At 42.6% G+C, this 20,613-nt stretch overlaps 3 protein-coding genes across 6 annotated transcripts in view; 2 read left to right on the top strand and 1 right to left on the bottom strand.

Moving 5' to 3' along the window:
* The first annotated feature begins 581 nt into the window (after positions 1–581).
* On the top strand, positions 582–11,527 carry LOC139667422 (6-phosphofructo-2-kinase/fructose-2,6-bisphosphatase). Its single transcript, XM_071546872.1, is given in 15 exon segments — positions 582–796; positions 1,538–1,663; positions 2,471–2,567; positions 2,778–2,844; positions 3,066–3,140; positions 3,246–3,302; positions 3,870–3,991; positions 4,366–4,573; positions 4,799–4,945; positions 5,446–5,550; positions 8,103–8,138; positions 8,141–8,234; positions 8,568–8,630; positions 8,776–8,840; positions 9,434–11,527. Coding segments are annotated over 15 exon segments (1,413 nt in total). The 5' UTR covers positions 582–705; the 3' UTR covers positions 9,494–11,527.
* A 148-nt stretch (positions 11,528–11,675) lies between these two features.
* On the bottom strand, positions 11,676–16,191 carry ndnl2 (necdin-like 2). 4 transcript variants are annotated; one of them, XM_071546873.1, is made up of 11 exons: positions 16,119–16,191; positions 15,704–15,829; positions 14,922–15,038; positions 14,751–14,814; positions 14,555–14,634; positions 14,270–14,364; positions 14,021–14,097; positions 13,810–13,852; positions 13,611–13,673; positions 12,544–12,658; positions 11,676–12,439 (listed from the first exon to the last, which is right to left on the bottom strand). In XM_071546873.1, the coding sequence occupies exons 2-11, from the start codon at positions 15,770–15,772 to the stop codon at positions 12,341–12,343; spliced, it is 822 nt and encodes a 273-aa protein (XP_071402974.1). In that variant the 5' UTR covers positions 15,773–15,829; positions 16,119–16,191; the 3' UTR covers positions 11,676–12,340. The 4 variants fall into 4 exon arrangements, with proteins under 4 accessions (XP_071402974.1, XP_071402975.1, XP_071402976.1 ...); XM_071546874.1 differs by having other exon boundaries at positions 15,704–15,787; positions 16,119–16,189; XM_071546875.1 differs by lacking the exon at positions 16,119–16,191 and having other exon boundaries at positions 15,719–15,772.
* A 1,813-nt stretch (positions 16,192–18,004) lies between these two features.
* The window catches only part of LOC139667425 (mitochondrial carnitine/acylcarnitine carrier protein), a 7,835-nt gene continuing 5,226 nt past the window's right edge, over positions 18,005–20,613 (top strand). The window contains exon 1 of the mRNA XM_071546877.1: positions 18,005–18,275. Within this exon, the coding sequence (XP_071402978.1) occupies positions 18,162–18,275 (114 nt within the window). The 5' untranslated portion in view covers positions 18,005–18,161. The remainder of the gene's footprint in view (positions 18,276–20,613) is intronic.

Raw genomic sequence — 20,613 nt, 5'->3', positions numbered from 1 at the left:
AACAGGCGGGTGTCCTGTCATACATTCTGTTCCCTAGCGGCCAAACAACTAATCACCATCGAGTAAACACAAAACACACACTCAGAATCTCTCTCTCTCTCTCTCTCTCTCTCTCTCTCTCTCTCTCTCCCCCTCCCTTTCTCCCTCCCTCTCCTTTGTCCTTTTCTCCCATGTCACTTTCTCTATGTCTCCCCCCCTGTTCTTTCTTTTTCTTCTCCCATCTCACCCTTTCCCACCACCCCACCCTCAAACACACACACACACACACACACACACACATTGGGCAGCCTTAGGACTTACCATCGGCTATCTTTAAGCAGCCAATTCATAATGGAGCTGCTCTGCTTGGTTGTTAATAAAGCCCCATGCTGCTCACCCAGACCTGTTTTGTCACGTGTTGTGGTTTTTGATTGGTGGCTGATCTCACTCTGGGCGTTACCCCCATAATTTACGTGACTGACAGCTCGCTGGTCCAGTTAGAAGCACGTTGTCCCGTGCCATTAGCCGCGCAGGTATGCTGACACACACACACACCAGTGAATCTCCTCCTCCTTTTCACCGCCAGTTCAATATCACTCAAAGCTCACCTGGACAGCTCCTTTTTATTTCGTCCTTCTGTCAAGTGTGTCACACACACACACGCTCAGACAGACACATACTGTATATAGGTCTACACACACACACACACACTTGGTTGTGGCAGTTATGTCCAGGAAACAAACTACACTGACTCAAAATCCTCTAGAGAAGACCTGGGTTCCATGGATGAACAGCAAGCTGAGCCGCCGGAGAGGCTGTGAGTACGCACACTCTTACACACACACACACATTGTGGCTTCACACCTGGGTCTGACAAGTTGATACTTGTCATGAATCCCACATCACAGGAGGTTGGAGCTGTTCTTGAATGCCGAGTAATTTTGCTTATCAATGGTGTTTTGGCTGTTTGTGTAGCTGTGTGCCTTTGGGTTCAGAGGATTACTTGTATAGAACACAGTGTCCCCCACTGTAAGGGACCTGACGGCCATTCACCCCAAAGGTCAAGGCCATGTGAGTGTGTGTGTGTGTGTGTGTATGTGGTGTGTGTGTGTGTGTGTATGTGTGTGCATGGGTGTTTGCATGTGTTTGTGTGTGCGCAAATGTGTACTTAAGTTAATTAGATATGACACGCTTCAGACTCAGACTCACGCTACTGGCATATGTGAACTTAAAGTAATAATCAGCAACGATTTCATATAAATAAACATCTATTTTGCTATTCTCTACCACAGATAACACAGCAGTGAGTCAAGCTAAAGCCAGTTCATGAAAGCTTTTGTGTTTGCTGTTCTAAACACCCGGTGTCTGGTAGGTCTGTCCTGAGAAAGATCCTGCACAGGAATCGATGTGTTACGTTTCCGGTTTGTTTGGAATAAACAGAAGAACTGGGTAGTTAGCATGAGCAGCGATAGCCACCATGGCTGAACAGACACCAAAATTAAAAAAAACAAGGATCTGTAATACTTCTCTCTCTCTCTCTGTCTTATGTGTGTTTCAGCGTCGGTGCCGCAGTTCACCAACTCCCCCACCATGATAGTGATGGTGGGACTCCCGGCCAGAGGGAAAACCTACATCTCTAAGAAGCTCACCAGATACCTCAACTGGATCGGGGTTCCCACCAAAGGTACCGCACGCCTTTGCGCTCACAGTCACATTTAGACTCATGTTTAGACTCACCTTTGGGTCCTCAGTGGCAGAAATGTTTTACTGTACAATGATATTTGATCTTACAGTAAACGTACAGATTCTGGATGGTCGTGGCAAAGACATGTAGTCCGTTCTAAATATGCGAAGAGAACTGTGGAAGTTTTGTGAAAATCTGCAGCTAAGGTGTGAAGATTCATAGCTAAGATATATTTTTCCTTTAACGTCCTGTTAATAATTAGCTTCTCCTCAATAAACAACAGGCAATCATTTTCTCAAGTATTGTGATTAAGTTGGATAGTGTCCCACGGCACTGTGGTGAATGTATGTGCATAACTCCACACGAGTGTTGTCACAGACCTTGAGCTGATATGAAAAAGCCGCCAGCTCCCCTGACTGGGCATGCAGAAGTCTGAGAGAGCTGTCACTGCATAGGTGTAGAGATGCTAAAATGCCTAAAGTGTTGCAACATATGAAAAGCCTTCATCTAGTTTGGACTAATTTATAACTTTTTAATGGAAGTTGCGTGTGTAGCTTTATTGGCTTGCTGTCACATTTATAAGTCTAAAAAAAGTCTAAATGTATAAGTCTAAGTGTGTTTTATAAACTCGGCACATGCACTCATGAATGATCTCTCAAACACAATCTTAGAGTCGCACTAAAGCATGAGAAGAGATCATTAATCAAAGAACGATCTTTGAAATTTAACGTGGCGTCATCAGCAAACATGTTACTACGATGACGGCTTCGAAGGCTTCCCTGACATCACTTCCTCTTCCTGTAACAGTGTTCAATGTTGGGCAGTACAGGAGAGACGCCACGCGCTCCTACAACAGCTATGAGTTCTTCAGACCCGACAATGAGGAGGCCATGAAGATACGCAAGTACGAACCAATCACACAGTGACTTGTTGGAACAGTGTATGACTTGACATGTTGTCTCATCTTCTTGGAATATAAACCAATCAAAAAGTATGAACTGATCAGTGTGTTGTTGAACTGTAAACCAAGTCAGACTGTGTTTCTTTTTTTCTATATAATCCAGAAATTGTGCTGCTTCTGAACTGTGTGTTATTTGTCTTTTTCTGTTCACAGGGCCTGTGCCATCGCTGCCCTGAAAGATGTGTGTCACTACTTCACCAGAGAGCCTGGTCAGGTGGCGGTGAGTGAAAACTAACATCAAATCCTTTATTACTCTGTTGCTTTATCGATTATTCTAATTTCTATGGTGGTTTTCTTTCCATTCATAGTTGCAGCAGCTGTGTAATATACCCTACTGTATAGCAGGAAAACATTTTTGGGTTCTGACAGTTTAAGAAACATTGGTGCATGGTATCATAGTCATTAGTCATTGTTACTAATCTTATTTATGTCCCCTGTAAGGTGTTTGATGCCACCAACACCACCCCAGAGCGCAGAGAGGTCATCCTCGGCTTTGCCAAGGAAAACGGATACAAGGTCAGTGTGTTCGTTCTTTTTTCTCTTTACAAACAGAAACCTGAGATTGACAATGCATCCCAACTGTGGTATCATTTTTTCTCCCCCTTTTTCCTCCCTCTGCAGGTTTTCTTTGTCGAGTCGATATGTGACGATCCTGAAATCATTGCGGAGAATATTACAGTAAGCGCGTGTGTGTGTATGTGTGTTTTTTGTGCAGGAAGTTGTGGTTCCAAGATCACTGCAAGGCGACAACTTTGAGCCAAGAGCTGTTTTGAGCCAAGACCCAGTGTGTTTCTTATTATTGGTGGAGCAGACTGAACCGATGAGAAAGCGGCAGCGTAGTAACTGTGTATGTCAGAGGAGCGCAGTTCAGATATTGCCAAGTCACGCGTGTCCCGGGAACAATATTTTCCCAAAGCCCCAGGGCTAACAAGACTGTCTGCACATATGGTGAATGCCTCCCCTGCTCTCTTTTTCCCGTTCTTCACTCTTTTACTACAGTTCTCTCTTCAGTTCACTTCACTTCATGGCATCAAAGCAAAGAACAATATGACCAAAGCATCAACATGACAAGTTAACATATGTTGCATTAAACCCCTTTCCCCTCTGCATCGTTCTATAGCCCGGTTGTGTTCACAGTCTGTAGTCAAGGCTCTTAATTATGGGTTGGTTACTGTTGCCAGACAGCCAGCTAATGTGTGTTCTCTCTCTCTCTCTCTCTCTCTCTCCCTCTCTCTTCACACATAGCAAGTGAAGCTGAGCAGTCCTGACTATGTGGACTGTGACAAGGAGGAGGTGGTGGCTGACTTCCTGAAGAGGATTGACTGTTATAAGATGACCTATGTCCCACTGGATGACGACAAGGACAGGTGACAGCATCCACGATACCAATCTGACATTATCTAAACAAAAGATCAGTTCCCAGTCAAAAACAGCACAGAAATTGTTGGTTTTATCAGTTGACATTTTGTTTGAATTCAGCAAAAGTAATCCCCATGTTTGGTGAACATAAATAAGCAAGATAATGTGTCAGAATCTCTGCAGTATTGATAGTGTCATTGTTCCTGCTAAACTCTGGAGCAGGAGGCCATCAGTCTGTCCATCACCTGTCACTCATTGCTACTGTCAGGGTGTGTATAGGGGGGAGGAGAGCAGCTTTAAACTTGTCAGATATAGTTCTGTCTGTATAAAATGCATATTTTCCTGCCTGCTTCCCCTCTCACACTCTGTTTTCTCCATGCAGGAACTTGTCCTACATCAAAATCTTCAACGTGGGCAGTAGGTACCTGGTGAACCGGGTGCAGGACCACATCCAGAGCAGGATAGTCTACTACCTGATGAACATCCACGTCACACCGCGCTCCATCTACCTGAGCCGCCACGGAGAGAGCGAACTCAACCTGGTGGGACGCATCGGGGGAGATTCAGGGCTGTCGCCTCGCGGGAGCAAGGTTAGGAGTCTGGGACTGTGTGTGTGTGTGTGTGTGGGTTTGCAGGTGGGTGTATGTATCCCCCTGGTTGTATGTGTCCATATCCATGTATTTTGGAGTCATATTGTTCTGTATGTATGTATCTCTCTACCTTGCTAACAACACTGTCCTCACTGTCTGTCTGTCTGTCTGTCTGTCTGTCTCTGTCTGTCTCTGTCTGTCTCTGTCTGTCTGTCTGTCTGTCAGTTTGCCAGTGCTCTGGGTGCGTACATGCGTGGCCAGTGTATCAGTGACCTGAAGGTGTGGACCAGCCACATGAAGAGGACCATCCAGACTGCAGAGGCCCTGGGAGTCCCGTATGAACAGTGGAAGGCCCTCAATGAGATAGATGCTGTGAGTGCTGTTACTTTGTGAAATGAGCACGATGTCTTAAATGCTAAGAACATGAGAGAAATACATTTCCCCACCACAAAAGGATTATGTATATAAATGAGACACAGGTTTTTCTTATTTAGCCATGACTAAAAGCATACCCTAACCTTCACCCAAGTTGCTTTGCTTGCCTAAATGTAACCATTAGATAACTTTCTCACGTGACAAACAGGTGAAAAGGGTGTGCCCAATTTGTGCTATTGTCACATAATCCTTTTGTGGTGGAGGAATGAGTAATCATCATATTATTTGTGTCCACAGCACATACTCTGCAGTTCAGAGTTTGTCCTCATTTCACACATTTTTTTAGACTGTGTTGTCTTTTTATGTGTGTGTAGGGAGGCATTTGTGTGTGTGAGGGAAAGAGAGAGGGGGGCGGGGGGGCGGGGGTACACTTCAAAGTTTTCAGTTCTCCTCTGCAGTTTGTGTGTTTCTGACTCTCGCTGTCTTTGCTGTCTCAGGGGGTTTGTGAAGACATGACGTATGAGGAGATCCAAGACAATTACCCAGAGGAGTTTGCACTGAGGGACCAAGACAAGTACCGCTACCGCTACCCCAAAGGAGAGGTGAGGAACGAGATTGTTTTCACCATGTGTTAAGCAAAGGCTTTCAAACTTTATCCTTCACTGCATTATACTAAAGGTCTTCATAATAGGTTCTACAAATGTGCAACTACAGGAATTAGTATACTCCTTACATATGAGCATGCAGTGATATAAGTGTTTGAGCATGAGTGTAGCTATCTGTATGTCCCACCATATAAATGTGTGTGTACATGTATAAAAACAATCTGGACAACTCCATCCAGGATACAGGATTGATGGATACACTAATTCCCTAGTCTGCTGAAACAAAGCATTGTGTAAGACCAGAGACAGAAGCTTGAGTATTTACATAAACAAAGCATGCAACACAAACGCAGCTCATGAAACTGAATCAGATTTCCTGATGATAAAAGGTCACCATCATTATCATCATAGCAGTGTACAAAGCCCTGAGTACTAATACTAAAGAGGCACTCAAATTTCTCTGTGGAACAATTAGAAAAACAGGCAGTGCCCCCCAAGGGTGTTTTTTTTTATCATTGAGGGAGACATGGAACAAACTTTTCAGCAGTTCTCCCTAAATCTTGTCCTACAAGAGAAGCCATCCCACACCTCCACTTCGACTATTTTGACCACATCTCCTTTTCCCATCTGTTTTCCTGATCCCCATTTACAGACAAGTCAATAAAAGACATGTCAAACTAGTTTTCAGACTTAATAATCTGTGGCTTGATGGGGCAGAATCATCTCTTCAGGCCTTCTTTGAATGCACCAACTGGAATATGTTCAAAGAGGCAGGCACACAAGGATCTTACACCAACATCGAAGAATACACTTCACCAGTCACTGGATACATCAGCAAATGTGTTAAAGATGTGAGTGTAAAGACAGTGATCCAGACGCTTCCCGATTCCATGGATCCAACAATGCTGGGGCAATAAGGAGAAACCTCAACAACAACATGAAGAGGGCAAAAAACACATATGCTTGAAAACTCCAAAGCCAGCAATCCCAGATTCATGTGGAATGGGATCCAGATCACCACTGACTACAAGAGTAAGAACACCTGCACTTGTGACAGTATTGCCTTCTTTACAGGTGAGCTCAACAACTTCTGTGTGTGCTTTGAGGCCTGCAACACAGTGTCAGGCTCCTCCAGGAGACGAAGTGCTCACCTAGATGACGTGCGAAGAACCCTGAAAAGGGTTAACACAAAAAGCTGACATCCCAGCCGCACACTCAGAGCGCTCAGTCATTGTCAACATGTCCCGGGCCCAGGTGGTTGTCCCCATCTGCTTTAAGACAGCCACCCAATAAAAATATAATTACGTGCCTCAATGACTATTGCACTCGCTCCAGTAATCATGTGGTGCTGTGAGAGGTTGGGCATCAACCCACATCAAGGCCAGACACACTGGACCATCACCAAATTTCATACCGTCCCCACAGATCTACACAATCTACAATTTCTCGGCCTTGTCCCATCTTGAAGAAAGAACATGAATGCAATAATGCTGTTTATCGACTACAGGTCAGCATTCAACACCATCACATCATAGAAACTGGTCTCAGAACTCACTGGATGTTAGAGTTCCTGACCAACAGGCCTCAGGCTGTCAGGATGGGGCACCACACCTCACACACACTAAATTTGAACAGGGTTGTGTACTGTGGTGGTTCTCAACGTGGGGTGTTGGGACAAACCTGGCAACACAACTGTGTTGCCAGGCAGGACTCCAGCACCATCATTAAGTTTGCTGATGACAGTGGTGGGCCTAATCACAGGCTGAGTCAGCGTACAGGGAGCAGGGAGGAGGTGAAACATCATGAAGCGTGGTGCGCAGACAGTTTATCCCTCGACTCTGACAAGACAAATGAGCCAAAATTTGACTTCAGCAAACAACAAACTGACCGTGCCCCAGTGCAAATCGACAGGATCGCAATGGAGAGCGTCAACACCTTTGGGTTCCTTCTTACATTACCAAGGGATGGAGCTGTAAAACCTTTTCACTGGTTGCAAAGGTACAGCAGCATCTTCACTACCTGAGAAGTCTGCAAACTAGTTAACCCGTACAGTAGAGAGCATACTCCCTTGCTGCATCATATGGGAATGGTATGGGATAATTTGGGAACGGCAAGGCCTCGGACTGCACTACCTTACAGCGGGTTGTAAAAACTCCACTTCATCACTGGGTGCTCAGTGTGAGAGGAAGACCCGCAGTATCTTTAGCAACCAAACAACCCAACCATGAACTGTTTGCTCCCTTACTATCAGGAACAGTTTTCAGCCCCAAGCCATAAGGATGCAGAACAGGACTCTTTACCCACTACCATTCACTTTAATAACTGTGATCCTGTAAATACTGTAATGCTACGTTGACTGTGAGCTGCCCTACCTCTTGCTGCAGTTTGTACTTTTGCTACTGTAAGTGTTGTTTCACTGTGCATTTGTTTAAGGTGGAATGACAATAATGTTGAATTGAATTGTTTGAGAGTGTGTGTGTGCATGCATGTGTGTGTGCACAGTATAACATATCTCTGTGCCAATGTGTGTGTGTGCGTGTGTGTACCAGTCCTACGAGGACCTTGTCCAACGTCTGGAGCCGGTCATATCATGGAGCTGGAGAGGCAGGAGAACGTTTTAGTTATCTGTCACCAGGCCGTCATGAGGTGTCTGCTGGCCTACTTCCTGGACAAGAGTGCAAGTGAGAAGAATACATCCAAGTCTCCTTCCTCTACCACATTGATTGATATGAATGAGCCTTAGATCTCAGATGCTTTATCTTCGCTTTGTCACATAACTTGATATGAAAATGAGACACATGAGGATATACTGTTGAAGTCTGGTAGCTCTCAGAAGAAGCTGATTACAAAATAGGATAATTACTATTTGATGATGGTTTCCTCAAAATGCATATGTACCATTTTGGAATAAAACAAATATTGCCTCCCTCCCTCCCTCTCTCTCTCTCTCTCTCTCTCTCTCTCTCTCTCTCTCTCTCTCTCTCTCTCTCTCTCTCTCTCTGTGTGTGTGTCAGATGAGCTGCCCTACCTGAAGTGTCCTCTCCACACGGTTCTGAAACTCACACCAGTCGCCTACGGTCAGTCTCTCCGTTTCCCCTTCATCTTGTCACATAACGATGACCTCCCTTTCATGTCAGTTGCACTATAACTCTGAATCTCTCCATCTCTTTATCGCACACATACATCACAACCTGTCTCTGTTTCTTCCTCCTCGTCTCTCAGGTTGTAAAGTGGAGTCTGTCTTCCTCAACATTGAAGCTGTCAACACACACAGGGACAAACCAGTTGTGAGTAACGATACGAACCCTGAGCACAGGGATACAGACGTTCTGTACGTTCACTCAAAAGCATTCATTCAGCGCACATGCACACATCATATGCTATAATATGTATATAATAAGCAAATTAGACCAATATCAAAATTTGTCCTTTACACTGCCTATACCTAAGAACCATGAGGTGTAACCACAGTTTATTTTGTACTGTATATCTCTGGGTAACTGACTAACTAACTGACTATTTTTTTTTTGTTTGAAATCTGGCTGTCTTCACCATGGTCAACCTTATCCTCCTAATTAATAGCCCAAACATCTTAAATTGGCACAGAAATTGGCTGATGACCTTAAATCAGTCAGCATGTCTGATCACATGTTGTGCAGTGCTGGTCAGTAGGTTGCTGCAGAAGGCTAAATTTAGCCTAGGAAAAGATTTTTCTCTGAAAACTGAAAATGCGCTCTCTCTTTAAAAGTGTCTTGACATTCTCCACACTTATATTAATGTTAGTATGTGCCATACACACACACACACACACACACACACACACACACACACACACACACACACATTGTGATCAGCTTGTCATCACTAGTGTCTCTTTCAGAACGTGGACGTGGACAGAGACACAGAGGAGGCATTAGAGACCGTCCCAGAGCACATCTAGAGGAGACAAGACAGGGAGGAGGCTTCCTTTCCATCTGCCTTCATGGAAAGGGGCCTAGGGGCTTTTTTTTTTTTATTAAATAATCTTAGTGATCACTGTTGTTGTTGTGGTCATTGTTGTGAAATGGAAAACTCGGTTTGTGATAAATGAAAAAGAGACATTTCTCAGATGGCAGCCTATTTCTGTTGTAATGCACTTTATAATGCAGGACTCTGGCCAAATGCCTGTGATATGAAGAAGAGGGTTCCTTTTCTGTGAAAACTGAACCACTGTTGCTGAACGCTGGCCAGAATACCAGTATCACTATTTGGATACTCTGGAATGCACCCCCCCACCCCCACCCCTCTTATCTCTTTTTCTTGGTGCTTTCCTTCCTTCCTTCCTCCCTTGATCCTTTTACTCCCTCCTTTCTTTGTTCTGTCCTTTTTTTATTTCCTCTCCCCTACCTTTACTAATGCAGCTGCCAATCTACAGTTATTGACAACCAGCTCTTACTTGATGTCGTGTCAATTTGTGTCATTTTGTGTCATGTAATGTTACGTCTGATCAGTTATTTCTTCATTCACCAAAGGGCATTACAAGAGTATCCAAAGGTTAGAGTCTGGTGAGAAGGTTTTTGGGTGGGTGTTGTACAGTATTTGTCACAGCGGTACAAACCAATGAGGAGAGACAACCTGGAGTTTATGTGTAGCAATGCTGTGATGTGGTCAACCAATCAGAGTGAGACTTATGAGAGAAAGCGCTCTATTTGGACTTTGCAAACTACAGAACCCACAATCCTTTGGGGTAAAACTACAAGGGACGAGTCGGCACCCTAACTGCCCAATACCATCACGTGCCTCTGTTATTACAAATATACATAATGATAACTCTATGCACCCTATACACATACACACACTTACACACAAGGAAGATATAGGCCATGTATGTGCAATGTAGCATCATGTTCTTACCTCATGTGGGTCATTTTAATGGCAAACTAAAGGGAATCTGTTGCAATACTAATAGTTGTCTTGTGGTGCAATGTGTCAGCATTTTTTGGGAAATATTAGAAGAATATTTCAAAGCTAACTGGCTAATTGTGTATAATATTGACAAGGTGTATATGTTTGTGGACCTCTATCCAGTGTGGCTGTCTTCTGATCAGGTTCACCTTGCCTGCCCTTCAGTCTGGATGTCATGGGTGCTCCTTAAAAGGGTCGATTTGAAAACTGTACTGCTAGTTTGCTTCACCTGGCACTTATTACATTATGTGTGTTTCCCCATTTTGCTGAAAAATGGCCTGTTAGCATTCCTCACTGAAGCTAATGCGTACCTCAGTACCCATCATTCTTTTGGGGGGGGACAGCAGGGTGGCATAGTGAGGAGGGAGAGCACCCTGCACCCACAGGACCGAGGTTGAAGGCAGTGTGAGCAAGCATCCGCCCTGCTTAAGTGTTTCAGCAATACACTGAATCCCTACCAGCTCCAGGGGCACTGCTCTGTATCTGACCCTGACCTTTGACCTTGCTGTGGAAGGGAGCAACAGAAAAGACTTATTTCCCCAGAGGGATCAATTAAGCATCACATTATTTTCATAAAGGAATGCAAACACAGATGGCAAGCCGTTTTTCAGTGTAAATGGACAAGTGTACTTTTTTCCCCACTATGTGACCATCACCTGACAATTAGCAAACCAACATTCACAATATCAAACCATCCCTTTAATGTCACGTTCAATTCTTACTATCAGTGGTATTCTGCAGTGTCAAGTCAGATATAAACTTGTGTTTCTGCATGTGATCAATTCAAACTGTATCCAGGTTTAACAGGTGTGCTATCAGACTCATACTGCTGTTGTAACACTGCTCTGTGTGTGGTTGTGCCTGTGTGTCTTCAGCTTTGTAGTGTGCAGCCACTTAGGAGGACTGTCTAACAGAGCGATGAGAGTGAGAGAGAAATAATAACAAATGAAAAGACAAAGGCAATCATTCATGTTTTTAAATCTATATAAAAGGATTTTATTTTCTGAACTTGAAAAAATATAACACTGTGTCACCTTAAAGTCCAGGCAATAAAAGTAAAACACATAACTGACATTGTGTTTGTGTGTGAAATTAACTGTTATTAAACTCTTGCACAGAAATGATGAATGAATAATTTATAAGGCTCAACTGAGGTCAAACACTAACATACAGTCTGGAAAGTGTCAACAACTTTATTTACATTATAAAAACATACAAACCAGACCTTAGGCAATCTTTGCAATTTTTTTGTGACTGTTGTAATCTACTTGGAGTAACTGATGGGTGAAGTTTGCCACATAGGACAATGCAATAAATACTGGAAAGATTCCACCACACTAACGTATTTGAAAGACTCTTATATTTTCTGTGACACCATCTATATTGTCCTGACACAGTAAACTCCACTTATTTATTCACAAATACTGATTGACCCAGGCCTGATTCAGACAAAATACAACAATATATCCATCTCTGTAACAAATTAATGAATTAATCCCCTCTGGGACATCTCAATATATCAGAAATCAACTCTTTGAGTTGATTCATTTTTAGTTTTGGTACTAACAGAACTGTTTAGTAATGTTAAACTGCAAATCCGGTAGACTATGACTCCTTCACTTACTGCCAAAAAGAAGAAAATATATATGTTGGCTCAAACTGGGAAGTAAACCCCCAACATCACTGACACAAAAACACACTTAAAAAAAAGAGAAAAAAATAGTTGAAGCAGAGTTGATGGCTTCTCTCCTTTCCTCCAAGCATCATCCCAAAATAAATAAAGTTAAGAAAGGAAAAAGAACAACAACAAAAAAACATGTATATAACATGTGTAAACATGGGGTTATCTCTGACTACTAGTGCTGGCCTGGGTGGAGTTGGGGTTGGGGTTGGTGGCTTCTTTGTACTGCTGGCTCCAGCTCTGAGGGTCCTGGTCATGGAGCTGAGACAGAGAAAATAACAGAAACACCAAATCACCATTACTTACACTGGCAGGCAGGCATACTGTGTGTTCACACACTACTGAGGTGGGTGGGTGGATCTTACCTGACCCATGAACTCCAGGATTTTGACTTTTGACACTTCCAATTCGGCGCGTTGACCCCAGCGGAATTCATGCTCAATCGGCTCTGTGTGGGGGATTCGCACATACTCCAGGTATCTGGACATACACACACACACACACACACACACACACATACACAATAACGTAGAAAACAAACTGTGTCATCCGGTATGGAGCATTCTTCACAAAACCCTTTGACAAATCCTCAAAAGAGGCAAACATTACACTAGATACAGCATACATGTTCTTGTATGTTTAGATATAGTGCCTAAAATATCCTTTACAACTAGCTACATGATTATATGGTAGAAATATAATACTACTGATATCTTGCAGAAACCTTGTATCTCCAATCTTGCTATTTTCTTAACTGTAATTGACAGCAGTCATTGTGTCCAATCTGTAGAAAATGTTTTATGACCCTGGGACTAAACCAAACCACAGAAAGTCCATTGTAAAATGTCACAAATGCACAGGTCTCTACTGAAAACTTAGCCAGTGTTACACAATTCTGAATTGACTGTGGAGATATGAGGCCTCTGCAGGACACCGACGATATATAACCTAAGTTAGCATAAAGAGGCAAATAACAATAATAATGTATGGAGTCAGTGCTGGACCAGCCACTCTGCTGTAGTGGTCTGGGTCTCTTCCACTGTCCTGCTGCTCTGTGGTGTGGTATAAACCAGAGTCTATGGTCTGACAGACACTGGCTCTGAACACACCAGTACAGTACTTGTATTACATGGCGACTATACACACTGATTCCAGCAAGGTTTGAACCTGGGACCTTCTGATTACAGACCTGCTCCATTAGACCACTGAGCCATTGGGTTGAAAGCTGTGGGAACGGGCCACGATAGCAAAGACATTCACACTTTCAGACTTGGGGGAGGGGAGAGGAGAAAGTAGGATGTTGGGGAGGGGTGCACAACAAAGTGAACGTTTTCTCCATTTAACCAACCCAACAACCCATCTGCTTTGCAAGGAACTGGGGGAGGGAAAAAGAAAAGGAAGCTACTTAAAAACAATTGAGACGGGTTCTCACCTTTGACGCACAAACTCGTCTGTGACCACCCGCTTAACATCACCAAACTCTTCATGTTTCTCTCTGGAGACCAGCACAGCAATAACTCATTATCATGCAATATGAACAAATAAAAAATATGACCAATATGTCAAGTCATTTATGATCTGGTGCAAACTACATGCATATACACATAATATACAAAAAACTCCTGCCTTACCCAGGGTCAACGCGTAGTTTCTTGAGGGTATTCCAGATGAGGTCTGAAGCACAAAACATGACCAGACATTTTTTCATATGGTGTACTTAGCATGTGCAATTTAACCTCATTATCAGGACAACATGAAGATATTGTGAACGGGTGGATTAATACATGCGTACATGGATAGATGAATGAATGCTTGAGTAATCCAGAAAGGCATATCACTCACTTTCTTTGACAACGCCTCCTTTCATGAAAACAATGCTCAGGATCACAAAGAGCAGACCCATCTTTGGATTGCTAGGGCTTTTACACACCAGGAAAACAAGAAGATTAATTAATACACCGACAAATATGCACCGAAGATCGTGCTGACACTAAAAGATATACGTACACTTCAACTGAACATTTCAAGCATTTGATATGATTCATCAAAATGAATGCAATAATATAGTTATGGATCCAAACAGATACTCACTTGCTCAGTGGGGCTCCTTCAACTGTCTCCATCTTATTGATCAGTATGTACACGTGATTTTTAGTGTCGATTTCAACCAGTTTAAGACCGAATACCTGCCCAAAAGAGTGCACAAGAAAAAACAACAAAGAAAGAGAGAGGGGGATATTGTGTTAGGCGTAAGAGAGAATTAAAAAAGACTGCCAAAGATGGGAGGGAAAGTGGTTGAGAAGGATTTTCTCTTTTAAATCTGACATTTTTTAGCAGATGCTAAGGTTGCCCCTGATCCTCTCAGTCTGTACACACCTGCTCAAAGGTACGTGCTGCTCTCTTCATGATCTCAGTGTAGATGTTTCTGTACTCTTTCACCACATGTTTCACAAGGTCTAGAGGATAGACAAAGAGGAGGAATGGTATTAGATTAAAATATACACATGATCAATCTTTATGTGTATGTGTATGTGTGTGTGTGTGTGTGTGTGTGTGTGTGTGTGTCTCATACCTGCTCGGCGGATGGGAATCTTCTTTTGGTCCCTCACTAGAAAGTACTGCACCACCTCTGCTGTCTACAGGACAGACAGACAAAGTGTGTAATAAAGCATTAAATAAAAGACCAAGATGAGTTTTTGTCATTTGAACGATGCTACAGTACGTGTGTGTGTGTGTGTGTTACCTTTTGGTCGACCTGTGCAGGTGTGAGCCTCTCCAGTCCTCTCTGGACCTGTGATGTACTCGGCTGAGTAAATGTTATGTCATCGTCCTCTTCCTCACCCTGCAAGGTGTCAGAGCGCTGAAACATGCAAACACACACTCAGAAACCTTTATTAATGTGTTATTGCTACCCCATTATCAGAAAATATGACCAAGGTTTCCCCACAGTGTGTTGTCACCCAGATGGGCCACCTAGGTTAATTGCATACCTAATTAGCACTGAAATTGGAGAAATCAATATAAAAAACAAGTAAAATTGCTAATATGTTTTGAGTTACCTCTATGTCAATCACTATGAAAATGACATCTTCATATGCCTTTTCAGAATTTAGCATTGCATTAATGTATGGCCCTGAAAAATATTTAATGATTCTGACATCATGCTGCCATAAATTTACTATTGGGTCCACATCAGGCTAACTTTTCTGTGGGTATAACTGAAGTCACAGGGATGGAGTATGTTACTAGCAGTGACAGGAAGTAGAGCTACAGAACAGGATGATAGACAAATGAAAGGGGTTTCTAAACTTAATGTCATGGATTCCCAAAGCACAGATGAAACCCCATTTGAGGGGTCCCAGGGAAGATGGGTGAGTTGATTATACATTTTCTATCTGGGATAATTTCAAGTGATTTTAATTCTAGAGAAGTTCAGCTATTCCTCATTTTGCTTATCTAAGGTGACATACTATCCAGGAGAGCTAACATGTGTCTGAACAGATGTAAACACTGCATATCTCTTACCCGCGGTACCGACGCTGCTTTGCTCTGAGAAGAGTTCTGTGTGTTGGACAACCTCTTTCTCTGCATCATGGTGACACACTTTGTCTGGGCGACGAATAAAAAACAACCACTGTCAATTCTTGCTACCTGTGACATTAAAAAACACAAACAAAGTCAATTCAATGTGCTGCATATGGCTTTACGACGAATTTTGTCTACAAGAACAGATTTAAATCCGGCTAGAAGACACGGAAGTGACACAGATAACCGTAAACTAGCTAGCTAACGTGAAAGCTACCGTTAGCTGTCCCAAAACAAAGACTACCTAACACTAAAGAGACTAAATAAACATGCTGTCCCAACTTGAGTCTGAGCAGATCTCAGTACAAATTCACAACCTGAGTAGGAAGCGACCGCCCTCACTGAATGTACTCACTCTCTTTGCCTAAATGCAAACTTCTCTGATTTTGTTCCTCAACTGACAAATTCCCGCTAGTGTGGTTTGTGTGAGGCGCACGTTGATGACGTATATCCCCGGCTGATTTGTTAGTGTGTGTGTGTGTGTGTGTGTGCGTGTTTAGAGAGTGGAAGGCACACAAGTTTCAGAATCAACATATATATGAATTTATAATAGGTATTATTAATAAGTAATTATTATTATTAATCATGAAATGTATCTATATGTATATAGATTTAGATTTTTCAACAGAAACAACCTCATTAAAATAACAATGCATGATAAAAATATATACCTATAAAATCTATAAAAATAAAATAAATAAAATCTTTTTCAAATCCCCGTCATACAGGCTACCTGAGTGACAAGATTTAGACTATTAATCATATTTAAGAGTCGTGTTAAATTTCATAAAGGACGTCACCAACAAATAAATATATATCTGTGGTCAGCTGTAGGGAATGATGCATTTCAAGTAACCCTACAAACAAAATGAACGATTATCATCACATAAATCATTTAGCCCAATTTCCCATGGGGATTATTGAAGTTTTGTCTAATCTCATTGTATGATCACACCCGAACGAAAAGAACTACATCGTAGAATACTTTTTTGAGGGAAATATACAAACATCACTGCAAAAGCACAAGTAATAATAAGCACAGATATTATATGGATATCATAGTGATGCCATAGGAAGTAAACGTAGGCTGCAATAAGGTCACTATAACAGAAACACTATAAATATAGGCTATAAACTATAAATGGCAGGACAAAGCCTACTTGCTGTGATTTGCAATGACCTTATCATAATCTGTGGTATTTTTAGTTCCCTGTGGCATCACTAGGCTATAATATTACTAAAATAGAGTTTTGAGTTTATAGGGGTTTTGCTTTGTAGAGTTTATCAAGGAATTACTATAATAATTTTCCGTAAGGATTATTCCCATAAGGGAATGCAGCACGGGAGCAAGACAGTCCAGGTGTGCAGAGAGAGAGAGAGAGAGAGAGAGAGAGAGAGAGAGAGAGAGAGAGAGAGAGAGAGAGAGAGAGAGAGAGAGACGGGGAGTTTCAGCACCTCGGACAGCGATATTTCCAACTCACTGCTACATCAGCAGCCAAAGGAAGCGATGGACTGCATGGACCCCTGCTGCTCACTTTACCATCTGTAAAACAAGCAAGCAGTCTTTAATCCTGTGTGGAGCAAGTTAAGTTTAGTGTGCGGTCGCCACAGCCAGAGGTCGTTGTTGCTGTATTTGAGAGAGAGAGAGAGAGAGAGAGAGAGAGAGAGAGAGAGAGAGAGAGAGAGACGTTTGGTTGATCATTCACGAAAAAGAACTATAGTAATCCTACAATTTAGAACGATACCATAGAAATACAAAAAACACAGCAACGCTTATCACTACAGAAGAAAATCCTATATAGGAGAGAAGAGAAGAGAAGAGAAGAGAAAAGAAAAGAAAATAACCATGAGGTCACTAACTCACTAGTTAAGTCCCTGTGGGAATGTTAAAGTAATATTATAGGAATATTATAGTGGTGCTATAGAAGATAAAACACATACTATAAGGTCACTGTAAACTCACTATTTAGTACCAGACACGCGCCAAGTCCCTATAGTAATATTATAGGACTGCTATAGTGATACTATAGGAGACGAAAAAATACCGTTAAGGTAGCCTATAAGTTAGGTCCCTATAAACTCACTACAGAGAACCACAGACACGGTAGGGACATTATATAGGTATTCTAATTCATTTTTCGTTCGGGAGAGACGCTTTCGGTTCAGTGAAGGCAAAGTCCAGTGACGTGGCGACAGACAGGCAGCTAGACAGACAGACAGGCAGCTAGACAGACAGACAGACAGGCAGGCAGGCAGACAGACAGCACAACACGTGTCTAACCGCTCCTATCAGAGGAGTAGCGGGCGTTTGCGGACTGTCAGGTCGGTGTGAGGTGGAGCTGTGGCCGGCTGGCTGGCTGGTCGGGCAGGGCAGAGAGACTGAGACAGACAGGAGAGGATGGGAGACGGGGAGCTCGCCAGTCAAAGAGTTTCTCCGCTCAAGAACTTCGTGGCCGGAGGAGTCGCCGGAGCCTGCCTGCTGCTGGCCGGACACCCGCTGGACACCATCAAGGTGACTTCACGGATGGTTTAGGATCTGTTTGAGGTGTCAGTGTGGACCTCACTGCCCCAGTGCTTACTCCGCAGACTTGGGGCTAGGTGCAACTTTAAGTAGGAAGTACAACCTACAGCCATCTTCATTTCCCTCAGTGATGTTGCCTGTTTTGATGTTGTTTTGTGCTCCATCTCGCTCTTTCTTTCCTTAACGAAAAATCACTATATTATTCCCATAGAGAATTATAGAAAGTCTGTGGCGCCCAATATTGACTTTATAGTGACCTTATCATACTTAGTGGTATTTTTATTTCCTGTGGTATCACTATACTATTCCTAATATTCGTATAGAATCTTAAAGTTTTGCTGTGATAGTTGTATAGTATTCTTCTAAAATATATTAGCCATTTGTCCCCCCTCGCTCTCTCTTTATCTCAGAAATATTGTTTTAACAACAGAAAGTTTTGATCCAAATGTTAAAAAACATCACTGTAGTGCTGTAGTTTTTTTTTGTTTTGTTTGTTTTTAAGATATGCAGTCGAAGTCAAAAGTCGATGTGAACGCTTTATGCTGTGAGTTGAGACTGGGATTAGCTCTAGCTGTTGAAGGGATTATAGTGAGATCAGCTTTAAATCGGAAGTGCATGTTTCACCCATAGACTATCATCTGTAGGTCAGGCTGCTAAGAGATAAGATAGCTGGATAGGACTTTTGTGTGTCTGCAGTAACAGTAGTAGTAGTAGCAGTAGTAGGCTCCTAGTAGTACAGTAGGCCAGTGACAGTAGTAGTAGTAGTGGTAATAGTAGTAGGCTACTAGTAGTAGTGGTAGTAGCCTAGTTCTAGTAGCAGTAGCAGTAGCAGCAGTAGTAGTAGGCTAATGGTAGAAGTAGTAGCACTAATGCAGCCAACCTTACGAATAAGTAGGCCTATAGTAAACCTGTAATACATTTTAGAAGGATATTATAGAATATCACTGCAAAATTCCGAGTCCAATATGTTATAATGATACCATAAGAGATTTAAAAAATACTATCAACTATGATAATGTCACTAAAACTCACTAGGCTACCATAAACACACATAAGTGCCAATAGGAATATTATAGTGATATTTTGCATGCATATGCAAAGGTAGGCCCATGGACCCTGTTTAACAGCATCTCAGATTACCTGCTGTGAAACTGCACAAAATTCTACATTTCCATAGAATAGAGTTATATTTATTGTGGTCTGCATGTAGTCTATATGCAGGTGTAGTGTATGTGGGCAGTCTTTGTCTTGTCAAGTGTATAGTATGTGAGGCCCACCCATGGCCCCACCTGTACTGGACTGGAGAAAACCCCTTCGCTTCCCCTCACTTCTGGGTTTTAGCTCCACTCTGTTTCTATCTACTGTGTGGGTAGTGAGGAGTTGCAGGGGGAAAACAAACAAAAGCTTTGCGCAAGATCACCTAGGCCCAATTGTTTGTAGGCTAGGAAACCCAGTCATAGATAAGGGGAAGTATATCCAGGAACCTTGTAGCTCTGGAGGAAAGGATTTTTGGAGTTGGGGATCCCGACTAGCCAAATTTTCAGATTGTTCTTCCTTTTTATTCCTTTTTTTTTTTTTTTAACATGACCTGATTTCTTTAACTCATTGGTTGACGTTATCACATGAACTGAACTGAATCAGTCTGGTCAGATCAATCCATTTTGGTTGATTTGCTCTCACTCAAGATTTCCAGGACTACTTGTTATTCTTTGGACATTACCTTCCTTTGGGTTGCTGACGACATTATAACAGAGCATCTCATTTAAGTTTACACACTGCAAATCAAATGTTTATCTGTCAACTTAGTGTTTCCTAACTCTATCTCATCTGTTAGATAAGTCTCACCTCTCCTTGAGTTTTGTACTGCCGTAGTTAGTGCTGGAAAAACATGTCAGCCAGCCTGTTTGGCCTATAGGCCAAAGAAACCGTCCTTCAGCCGGATGACACCTGTCTGCATTTCACCTGCACTCTCTATCCCAGGAGTATCAACGTTCTTGACAGAGAGAAATAGCCCGCTAAAAACGTCAGGGAGAGAGAGAGAGAGTGGAGGGGAGAGGGCAGAGAAGGGGGAGGACTTTCCTAGAAGGGGGGGGGGCTTGGAGGATGCCAGTGTGCCTCAGTGTCCGGTGACACGCTGAAGTCCTCGTGGGCCGGCACACTGCAGTGCCAGCAGCTCACTGTTTGGTAACTATGTATAGGCACAATCTTAGGGAATGGTGAGAGAGAACAATATACCTCCTGACCTTGTTAAATATGAACTAATCACCATCTTTTGTTGACAGCCAAGCTTAACATTTTAAGAGAGACAGAGAGGAAAATGAGGACAAGG

The sequence above is a fragment of the Centroberyx affinis genome, unplaced genomic scaffold, assembly GCF_046629955.1.
Source record: "Centroberyx affinis isolate AG114_WGS23_722 - 3 ecotype Tasmania unplaced genomic scaffold, CSIRO-AGI_Caff_v1 ptg005521l_1, whole genome shotgun sequence".
NCBI lineage: Eukaryota > Metazoa > Chordata > Actinopteri > Beryciformes > Berycidae > Centroberyx > Centroberyx affinis.
Note: the sequence above shows the minus strand (reverse complement) of the source record. Positions and strands in the feature narration are given on the sequence as shown.